Below are 12,063 nucleotides of genomic sequence, written 5' to 3'. Positions count from 1 at the left end.
CGAACATCTCTGGAGAGACCTGAAAATAGCTGTGAGCGACGCTCCCCATCCAACCTGACAGAGCTTGAGAGGATCTGCAGAGAAGAATGGGAGAAATTCCCCAAATACAGGTGTGCCCAGCTTGTAGCGTCATACCCAAGAAGACTCGGGGCTGTAATTGCTGCCAAAGGTGCTGAGTACTGAGTAAAGGGTCTGAATACTTATGTAAATGTTAATTATAAATTAGCAAACATTTATAAAATCCTGTTTTTTCTTTTTCATTATGGGGTATTGTGTGTAGATTGATGAGGGGAAAAAACGATGTAATACATTTTATAATAAGGCTGTAACGTAACAAAATGTGGAAAAATCAAGGGTCCGAATGCACTGTATATATATATATATATATATATATATATAAAACCATCTACATACAGTACATACTGTAGGAGCTGCAAAGTTGCCGCTCTGAATGAACCAGGACCCGTGAGACAGCCAGGATGCGTAAAAAATGGCACCCTACTCTCTATATATTGCACTACTGTATATAGGGAATAGGTTGCCATTTGGAACACAGCTCCAATGTGACTGTGAACAAAAGGAGGGTCCTTCCTGCTCCAGCTCTGCCACATTCTTAGGACTAAAATAAACAACTATGATTATTACTTGTTTTCTTTGTGTTGAAATAAAGTTTTTTTCCCAATATTCAACACAAGAAACACTGCAGCCAGTAGCCTTATCCACACTGTCTAGTATCTGGTATCACTGTAAACCCAAAGTAATTTTTTGTTTAACTCAAAGTCAATGAAAAATCTGTATTACTTTAAATATGTATGTGGTACTACCTCAAAACTAAATTAGAAGTTTTTTAAAATGTTAGGATGCAAATTAACTTTTTAAATTGGTACAACTTTGTCACAGCAAGTTCAAACAACTTGATTTGAAAGTTTAAACTGTTTAAACACAAAACATGTTTTATTGTCTATTGAGCATGAACCTATTAAGTATTTCTAACTATTTCTAACCCCTTAGGAGGCTGAAAAGATTTGGCATGGGCCCTCAGCTCCTCATAAAGTTCTACAGCTGCACCATTGAGAGCATCTTGACTGGCTGCTTCACCGCTTGGTATGGCAACTGCTTGGCATCCAACCACAAGGTCCTAAAGGGGTAGTGCGTACAGCCCAGTACATCACTGGGGCTGAGCTCCCTGCCATCCAGGACCTCTATACCAGGCGGTGTCAGAGGAAGATCAATTAAATGAGATGAACATCACTTGAACTCCAATCTGCAGCGCTCCCAGTGAAACAGGACTCTGTCTGTCTGTCTTTCTGTGTTTTAGATGAGCCGGATTGGGTGCCCAGTGCCTATTCACATTATGACATGAATCACCATCTCCATCATGGAACAGCTCTCATTGAAACCCAATACAATGCTCAAGTAGATTGTTATTGTCTAGTGGATGGCCATGAGCTGTGTCAAACATAAACGAGGCAGATAAACTCATCAAATGTGTTGTGTGTCAGTTGTACAACCCGAGGCCCACTTTCCATCCGTAATGTCATTTCCGCTTGAGCCAACATATTATGCAGTGTTTACCATGAATGCCATATCCGCAGCTGATGGAACGTTGCTTAAGGCGCATTATCGGTTGTACAGTATAACATGCCTTGCATTGAATCCCACCCCAGTAAACCTTCACATGCAGGAGACCAGGCAAGCTCTGACCTGATGACACATACTAGTGTGTACACTTCAACACAGGCACAATGTACTTACAATACTGGCAGGAAGCAGCTCCTTATCACAAGCTACTTTTACAGTACAGCAGCCCCACACACTTCAGCATATTTACAGAAGAATGGCCTTTTCAGTTCCTTGACACACATGCTTCAGATATATGATCAGAAACACCCTGGAGGTTACAGTGTAACCAGCAACACCATCAGCCCGTTCACCAAACTGACCCAATGTTTTATCCCAAATGTACGTTTTCTAACTGTAGATTTTGTGCTCAATGTGGCCTTCTGTCCCAATGGAAATGAAGAAGTATTTGGTGCTTTCTTTTTCCTAGGTAGAAATACCTTCTTTGATGTGAAAGAACGGGACTCAGCCACTGTCATTCAGTTCCTCTTGTCCTAACTGGCATCCTATTCCCTTTATTGTGCTGGTCAGAATTAGTGGACTATGAAGAGAACAGGGTGCCATTTGGAACTGTCACGTCTATGCCCCCTCCCCCTCTATACTAACCACCAGTCCTGGCAACCCTTCATTAGGCACACCTGGACTTCATCACATCCCTGGTTACTTCCCCTTTATTTAGCCGTCTGTTGTCATGAATCCTTAGGTGCTATTGGTTTGTAGAGTTCAGTACGCGGCAAGTTCAGTACGCGGCTCATGTTTGTTCTTTTGTATCTGTTCAGTATTAAAACTCACCTTCTGCACGCGCTTTCTGAGTCCCGGCGTGTACTTTACAGGAACACACACAGTATAAAGCGAGTACGTTACACCACGTCCATGTAATCATCCCACAGAGGGTACAAAGTGCCAGAAATACCTTGAAGTCCTGAATCAATTAGTTGCAGTAATGGATTAACATTTGAGTTTGTAATATCTCCCCAGTGGTGTGTGTCCTCGCACATTACTAAAGAATATAAAGACATGTGACACGTGGTCTAATAGAATCGTATTTCTATGCACATGGCAGCACGTGCAAGACGGGATACATTGTTCAAGGCAATATGAAAGTGCTTTTCCCACTCCATTCTTGTGTCTCATTATGTTTCTGACCAGAAACAACATCACAAATAAGCTTCACAATGCCAAATAGCCAATGTCAGAATTCCCCGACACCCGACGTTGTAATGTCAACACCACCAGACACTCAGCCTGATGCCTGCCTGCTCTGTAGGAGTGAGTGACAGTGACAATGCTCAGTACCGATGTTTCGGACTGTCTATTGTCATGGTGTCTTTTTGTCTAGCTTAGGTAAGCAGCTTTATCAAGGCTCTTTCTATCAGTCTCTCAACCAGAGTTTTACCCCACCTCCTGCCACTAGAGATTTAAGAGTCAAGGGGGGGGGGGGGCTGAGGGAGAGAGAGAAACAGAGAGAAAACCAATAGATAGAGAGAGAGAGAGACAGAAGAAGAGATTTGGGCAAGGGCCAGGAGGCACTGTTGCAATGCACTCAAAGTGAATCCTAAAGTAGAAAGGAAGTGGGGGAAGGGAGGAAGAGAGGGAGAGGGGGACAGACGGAGGAGTGCGGGAGATTAGACTTTAAATCAGGCAGATACAGTATGTTACATGAGAGAGCAGTGAAACCCTCATTGACACACATGGGCCAAACCGTTAAATACACAGTTGGACTTTAATGAAACCAACTTTAACATGTTCATAATGACGTTACACCTGAATATATACTGGAGGCAGTATGTATGGTTATGCCAATAAGCTTGGAGCTAAATGGACTACGGTCTTGCAGTGCTGAATAGGGTGTTGTGTTGATGTCTGGCAGATTGATGGCCTTGCCTTTTCTCTCTCTCACTCCCTCCCTTCGCTCTTGTTTCTCTCTCTCACACACAGACACACACCATCCCTCCCTCCCTCTTTATCTCTGTTATCCTCCTCCCTCCCCGATCTCTCTCTCACACACACACTCCTCTTTCACACACTCCTCTCACACACACACTCCCTCCCCCAATACTGGACCACCCCCCCATACTGGTCCCCCCAATACCGGACCCCAAATACCGGACCCTCAATACTGGACCCCCCATACTGGACCCCCATCCCACCTCTTTTCTTTCCTGCCACCTCATCCCCCTTTTCACCATCCTCACCCTTTCATTCTCATCGCTCTTTTTCCTTTATTTCATGCTAATCTACATCTCTTTATCTTATATCGCCCTCCATCCCCTCCAACCCAATACTGAACCCTTACAAAAAAGGGTTCGTAAAGACTTCTTTGTGGAGGGTATATGGTCTTACATGGAACCTTTTTGGTTCAAGGTAGCACCTATTTTTCCTAAGAATGTTGTCTGACAACTCTCCTCTTTTCTCCCTCACGCCGACCTTACTTCCCATTTCACCCTTACTCTTTCCACTCCCCTTTTCCCTCCGTTCATGTGTTGATCCTCTCGTGACCCGTGTTGATCCTCTCGTGACCCGTGTTGATCCTCTCGTGACCCGTGTTGATCCTCTCGTGACCCGTGTTGATCCTCTCGTTACCCGTGTTGATCCTCTCGTTACCCGTGTTGATCCTCTCGTTACCCGTGTTGATCCTCTCGTTACCCGTGTTGATCCTCTCGTTACCCGTGTTGATCCTCTCGTTACCCGTGTTGATCCTCTCGTTACCCGTGTTGATCCTCTCGTGACCCGTGTTGATCCTCTCGTGACCCGTGTTGATCCTCTCGTTACCCGTGTTGATCCTCTCGTTACCCGTGTTGATCCTCTCGTTACCCGTGTTGATCCTCTCGTTACCCGTGTTGATCCTCTCGTTACCCGTGTTGATCCTCTCGTTACCCGTGTTGATCCTCTCGTTACCCGTGTTGATCCTCTCGTTACCCGTGTTGATCCTCTCGTTACCCGTGTTGATCCTCTCGTTACCCGTGTTGATCCTCTCGTTACCCGTGTTGATCCTCTCGTGACCCGTGTTGATCCTCTCGTTACCCGTGTTGATCCTCTCGTTACCCGTGTTGATCCTCTCGTTACCCGTGTTGATCCTCTCGTTACCCGTGTTGATCCTCTCGTTACCCGTGTTGATCCTCTCGTTACCCGTGTTGATCCTCTCGTTACCCGTGTTGATCCTCTCGTTACCCGTGTTGATCCTCTCGTTACCCGTGTTGATCCTCTCGTTACCCGTGTTGATCCTCTCATTACCCGTGTTGATCCTCTCATTACCCGTGTTGATCCTCTCGTTACCCGTGTTGATCCTCTCGTTACCCGTGTTGATCCTCTCGTTACCCGTGTTGATCCTCTCGTTACCCGTATGCGCATAGAGCCCAGTGATTTTCTCCGCTGATCTTTCATAAGGCCCAACCATACGCCCACACAAACTGCCTCTGTACCAACCACACACCACCACCACGTCACTTTCTACTGAGCCTTCTGCCATGCTCATCTGGAATTCAGTCTTCCTGACAGAACGCACTGATGAGAGGAGAAAAAAACGTACCTTTAATCCATTCAACAAGCAGTTTTGCTGTTTTTCGTCATTATAGCATGCTGGGTGGGAACGCAGTGCCCCCCCCCCCCCCCCCCCCCCGCCCCAAACACACACACACACACACACACACACAGCACGCACACACTATGTGCTGGATAGCCACATATTATGTGAACGATGAACTTGAGATTTGGAGAGACAACTGCCCTGTGACTCATCTGACAGCTTATCAAAATTTGCGCTTATCCCCCAGGAGTGAAAGTGAGGGAGCAAGAGAGGGGGGGAGCAGGGGATGGAATGTGAAGGAGGGAGAAGAGTAGAAAATAAGGAGCCATTCAGGGTGAAACTACGATAAAGGACAGGGAGAGGTGAAAGGAGAGAGATACAGCGAAAGAGAGACAGAGCGACAGAGGGAGAGTCAGAGAGAGACTTGAACGAGGGAAAAAGGAAATGAGAGATCCTGAGATTGAATGGAGGCCAATCAATTAGGGGAGGGAATGACAAGCAGGGCGGTGAGGTGGAAAATGGAGCTAGCAGATGAAGAGGGGTTAGAGAGAGAGGAAGTGAGAGAGAGGGAGAGAGAGAGAATGATGAGAGAGAGAAAGAGATGAGGATGACAGATGGAATTAATGAAAAGAAGAGAGGATCACACATAGAAGAGAACGAGTGCACTCCAAATTGACCTTTAGACATCCAGGTACAGTGCATTGGGAAAGTATTCAGACCTCTTCACTTTTTCCACATTTCGTTACGTTACAGCCTTATTCTAAAATTGATTCAATAAAATAAAATCCTCATCAATCTACACGCAATAACCCATAATGACAAAGTGAAAACAGGTTTTTAGAAATGTTTGCAAATGTATAAAAAAAAACTTTGTTATGACAATCGAAATTGTGCTCAGGTGCATCCTGTTTCCATTGATCATCCTTGAGATGTTTTAACAACTTGGAGTCCACCTGTGGTAAATTCAATAGATTGGACATGATTTGGAAAGGCACACACCTGTCTATATAAGGGCCCACATTTGACAGTGCATGTCAGCGCAAAAACCAAGCCAAGAGGTCCAAGGAATTGTCCGTAGAGAAACAAGATTCTCAAGTCTGATGAAACCAAGATTGAACTCTTTGGCCTGAATGCCAAGCGTCACATTTGGAGGAAACTTGGCACCATCCCTACAGTGAAGCATGGTGGTGGCAGGATCATGATGTGGGGATGTATTTCAGCGGCAGGGACTGGGAGACTAGGATTGACGGAAAGATGAACGGAGTAAAGTACAGAGAGATCCTTGATGAAAACCTGCTCCAGAGCGCTAAGGACCTCAGACTGGGGTGAAGGTTCACCTTCCAACAGGACAACGACTCTAAGCACACAGCCAAGATAATGCAGGAGTGGCTTCTGGACAAGTCTCTGAATGTCCTTGAGTGGCCCAACCAGAGCCCGGACTTGAACCCGATCGAACATCTATGGAGAAACCTGAAAATAGCTGTGCAGGAACGCTCCCCATCCTCCCTGACAGAGCTTGAGAGGATCTGCAGAGAAGAATGGGAGAAATTCCCCAAATACAGGTGTACCAAGCTTGTAGCGTCATACCCAAGAAGACTCAAGGCTATAATCTCCGCCAAAGGTGCTTCAACAAAGTACTGAGTAAAGGGTCTGAATACTTATGTAAATGTGTTTTTTTTATTTATTTGCTTTGTCATTATGGAGTATTGTGTGTAGATTGATGAGAGACATTTTTTTATATTATCAATTTCTGATTAAGGCTGTAACATAACAAAATGTGGGAAATGTAAAGGGGTCTGAATACTTTCCAAATGCACTGTACAAATGAAAGGGGGAGAGGGGCTTTATATATAGCCTTGTCCCAGATCTGTTTGTGCTACCTTGTCAACTGAAAGACCATAGGAGGTGGCAAGGCAGCACAAACAGACCTGGGACCAGGCTCTGTACAGGCCTACATCAAGTATCAACGTCTCATCTGCTGTCATTTATAGAAACATGATGCCTGCTTAGGAACAGCCAACACTAAATTCATCTGTGGAGCATATTCCTTATCTATGCCAGTGGAGGCTGGTGGGATGAGCGATCGGAGGACAAGCTCATTGTAATGGCTGGAATGGAATAAATGGAATGATATCAAACACATCAAAAACATATGGATAACACGTTAGACTCCTTTCCATGTATTCCATTACAATGAGCCTGTCCTCCTATAGCTCCTTCCACCAGCCTCCACTGATCTACGTATCACCTCCCATAGCTGGAGCCTGGCTGGCGGGCTGGCAGAGATCTGAGAGGCAGCAGTACACCTGAGAAGATCCCATTTTTGGTCTATTTCCAGCTGTCACCAAGAGGGTGGCGAGAAAGAAACCAAGACGTTGCAGCACATTACAATGGGAGATTTGCATCTACAGTATCACACACACAGTGACCCACACACACACACACACACACACACACACAGACATGCAGAGTGATACACACACGCACAGTGACAGACACACACGCACAGTGACAGACACACACGCACAGTGACAGACACACGCACAGTGACAGACACATACGCACAGTGACACACAAACACATATACAGTGACACACGCGCACGCACAGTGACACACGCAGTGACACACACACACACACGTGACACACACGCAGTGACACACACGCACAGTGACACAGTGACACAGTGACACAGACGCACAGTGACACACACGCACAGTGACACACACACACGCACAGTGACACACACGCAGAGTGACACACACGCAGAGTGACACACACACGCACAGTGACACACACACGCACGTGACACACACGCACGTGACACACACGCACGTGACACACACGCACAGTGACACACACGCACAGTGACACACACGCACAGTGACACACACGCACAGTGACACACATGCACAGTGACACACATGCACAGTGACACACACGCACAGTGACACACACACACGCAGAGTGACACACACACACACGCACAGTGACACACATGCACAGTGACACACACGCACAGTGACACACACACACGCAGAGTGGCACACACACATGCACGTGACACACTCACACACGTTCTCTCTTTAGATGAATGACTGGGTGTATATATTAGACAGAGGACGCTTAATCTGCACTTGATGTACCAGAACGTGGCTAATGCTGTTCATTTCCATTTCCAGAGATGAATCTGTGTGAATTGAACCATCAATCAGGCACTTTATTTATATGGGCTGGCTTTCAAAAGCTAAGAACACTTTATTCCCTCTGTGTCAATGGAAGCTTTTGAGGGAGTGTGCTCATCAAGGCACACACACAATCGTGTGCATGGAATCACACGCACAATCATACACACAGATGAACATACACACACATCTGCATAATGTTAACACCTGCAAAATGCCTTGACACACAGAAGTAAATACTTCTGCACAGCCAGCGCCTTTGATATGACTGGCAGCTAAGCAGACGCACGTTCTCTCTCTCTCTCTCTCTCTCAGCAGCTGGCGGTGCTCTCACACTGACGAACACACAGCAACAGTTTAACACGGTCTCTCATACGCACTCATGCCACCTACCACTGTCTTCTTGTCACAGCAGTCAGAGAAAACAAAACAGGAATATAGTGTACATGACACGACTTCTATACTACTGTCCTCCTCAAGGTTCATGTGAAAGCTTACCTTGACTCGCCCACGGATCCCTTGCATGCTGTAGAGAACATGTCTTAGCCAGTGGCTGGTCCAACATCAGCGGATAGAATGGCAGAGCATGAGAGGACAGGGGAGATTGACTGAGTGCGTGAGTGAGTGAGAGAGAGAGAGAGAGAGAGAGAGAGTGTGAGAGAGAAGAGAGAGAGCAAGAGAGAGCGAGTATGAGTGAGAGAGAGAGAGAAGAGCGAGAGAGTGAGATAGAGAGAGACACACAAGAGGAGAGTGTGTGTCAGAATGCAGGATGCGTGGGAAGATGTTGTTGCCATGGTGAGGGATACGCCTAAGCTCTTCCCTGGTTGGGTGATGACCTCGAGGAGAGGAGAAATGAAAGGAAGGGTTAAAGCCAATAGTGTGACACTGGTTGAGGTCTTTAGTACCTTCACCTTAGTCACAGGTCAGTGCACAGACACTCACCCCCCCCCCCCAGGCACGCACGCACGCACACTCCACACAGCCAAATGAGACTGCACAAAGAAGGGGGGGGGGACAGCATTGAAATCAGCGACACCAAAAAAATACACAAACTCTTACATCCACACCCTTCCACATACACGTGCAAGCACGTACACAGACACACACATACAGAAACAGGGGACCCATGAAATCAGCTATTTCAACAAAGTTGCCTGCTGCCTGCCTCAGTACATGTATGCCCAAAGAGCAGACCAGCCACAGCAGTGTCCCATCAATACTCTAAACAGAGTTCACACATATCAGCTACTCTAAACTATTTGCTATTGGTTTTCCCTGTGGCGTTGTAAGAGCTCTCTGGTAATAACAGAGCATGAACCCTGATAAGGTAGTGTGTGTGTGTGTGCGTGCGTGTGTCACACAGTGAGCGGAACAAAGCCTTCGGGACATGTTTAATCAAATCTACTCCCCAAACACACATCACACACACACACAGTCAGTCCATTTTTCTGTTTGTTTAATGCTGTGTTCTTTCGGTTGATCTTCTTCCCTCTCTAATCTCCAGGCAGTTTAGTGTTGGGGAGAGCCTTTGTGAGTTCTAATTGGTGCAGGTTCTGGGGTTGCCTTGGAAACCCTTTTGATAGGGTTCTCTGGAGGTCCACCAAAGGGTTTGGTTATTGTATAGTATAACAAAACCACAAACACTGTACACGATGTGGCCTTACTGTCACCACACTCAAGGTTTCAAAGCCATCAAAGTGCAGCACTGCTTTGTCACAGCCATGATGATGTAACTAATGGCCAGTAACGTGCAACATTTGTGGTTCATCATAGGTTTGGAACGCAACACGAGTCGATCCACCCAACAACAACCTCAACTACATGACTGGCTATAGTGGCGCAGTGGTCTAAGACACTGCATCTCAGTGCAGTACCTGGTTCAAATCCATGATGTGTCACATCCGGCTGTGATTGGAAGTCCCATAGGGCGGTGCACAATTGGTCCAGGGTAGACCGTCATTGTAAATAGCAATTTGTTCTAAACTGTATTTCTACTTAGTTACATAGCTGATTTCAAATGTCATGACTGGAGTAATGATTTGTTGTTGAAACCTTTCCAAAATACTGAAGCCTATGCATACTGTATGCTATCAGCAGTGAAGGGCAAAACAATATACAGCTGCCTGGCTGTGTTGTAAATGTAAGTACTAGTAAAATGAGATTCATCAAGGTTGAACTGTGTGCTTTTAATAAGGTTATGTCAATGATGGTAAAACCATAAAAGAGCTCCTGTGTGCACAGTCCTGGGTGTAATATAGAGAGGTCCATCCCATCCTGTTCTTTAACCTTTACTAAGGGGAGTGGAGATGAGAGGGAGATGAGAGATGATTGTAAGACAGGAAAACTAGAGTCTATAAAACAGGCACATTGAATTGGAAAACGGGCAGAGGACATGAATACACTAGAAAATACAATCACCCATTATTGTAGAGACAATCAATCCCCTCCTGGATAAAGATCCCTGCTGCTTTCATTAGTTTTGTGTGTCAAGTCATTCTGTTTTTTGTTGTTGTTGAAAGAAATGCCGCCTTATGTGTGCACTGCCGCTAATACCGTATCCCCCAGTATGGTACAGGGACGGTATGAAGGTATGAAAATATGGATAACGGCCTACCCTTTCTCTGTGACTGAGAGAGTTGAGTAGAGCTCTACCCTTTCTCTGTGACTGTGAGAGTAGAGCTCTACCCTTTTTCTGTGACTGTGAGGGTAGAGTCCTTCCCTTTCTCTGTGACTGTAAGAGTAAAGCTCTACCTTTTCTCTGTGACTGTGAGAGTAGAGTAGAGCTCAACCCTTTTCTGTGACTGTGAGGGTAGAGTCCTTCCCTTTCTCTGTGACTGTAAGAGTAGAGCTCTACCCTTTCTCTGTGACTGTGAGAGTAGAGTAGAGCTCTACCCTTTCTCTGTGACTGAGAGAGTTGAGTAGAGCTCTACCTTTTTTCTGTGAGTGTGAGGGTAGAGTCCTTCCCTTTCTCTGTGACTGTAAGAGTAGAGCTCTACCCTTTTTCTGTGAGTGTGAGGGTAGAGTCCTTCCCTTTATCTGTGACTGTAAGAGTAGAGCTCTACCCTTTCTCTGTGACTGTGAGAGTAGAGTAGAGCTCTACCCTTTCTCTGTGACTGTGAGAGTAGAGTAGAGCTCTATCCTTTCTCTGTGACAGAGAGTTGAGTAGAGCTCTACCCTTTTTCTGTGACTGTGAGGGTAGAGTTCTTCCCTTTCTCTGTGATTGTGAGTATAGAGTAGAGTCCTTCCCTTTCTCTGTGACTGTGAGGGTAAAGTAGTCCTACCCTTTCTCTGTGACTGTGAGGGTAAAGTAGAGTCCTACCCTTTCTCTGTGACTGTGAGGGTAGAGTAGAGCCCTACCCTTTCTCTGTGACTGTGAGGGTAGAGTAGAGTCCTACCCTTTCTCTGTGACTGTGAGGGTAGAGTAGAGCCCTACCCTTTCTCTGTGACTGTGAGGGTAGAGTAGAGCCCTACCCTTTCTCTGTGACTGTGAGGGTAGAGTAGAGTCCTACCCTTTCTCTGTGACTGTGAGGGTAGAGTAGAGCCCTAGCCTGTATCCTGATCACTGACTGCAGCTAACAGTTGATTACTGAGGCTGAACTAGGAAATGAACCAGCCTGCCACACGTTGATTCACCTATGGCGTCTGTCTGAAGAATATAAATAAGATAACTAATACCATAATCAACATTACCCTGGTTGACACATGACACACTCAGGCTACATCCTAATCGGCA

General features: G+C 46.0%; 1 protein-coding gene across 1 annotated transcript in view; it reads right to left on the bottom strand.

The window, feature by feature from the left end:
- Positions 1-8,905, bottom strand: part of LOC115206058 (rap1 GTPase-activating protein 2) — a 91,559-nt gene extending 82,654 nt beyond the window's left edge. Inside the window, exon 1 of the mRNA XM_029772618.1 lies at positions 8,829-8,905. Coding sequence (XP_029628478.1) covers positions 8,829-8,869 — 41 coding nt within the window. The 5' untranslated portion in view covers positions 8,870-8,905. The remainder of the gene's footprint in view (positions 1-8,828) is intronic.
- Positions 8,906-12,063: the final 3,158 nt, after the last annotated feature.

Source organism: Salmo trutta, chromosome 13 (assembly GCF_901001165.1).
Source record: "Salmo trutta chromosome 13, fSalTru1.1, whole genome shotgun sequence".
Taxonomy (NCBI): Eukaryota; Metazoa; Chordata; class Actinopteri; order Salmoniformes; family Salmonidae; genus Salmo; species Salmo trutta.
The sequence above is the reverse complement of the archived record's forward strand: the minus strand, read 5'-3'. Positions and strand labels throughout refer to the sequence as shown.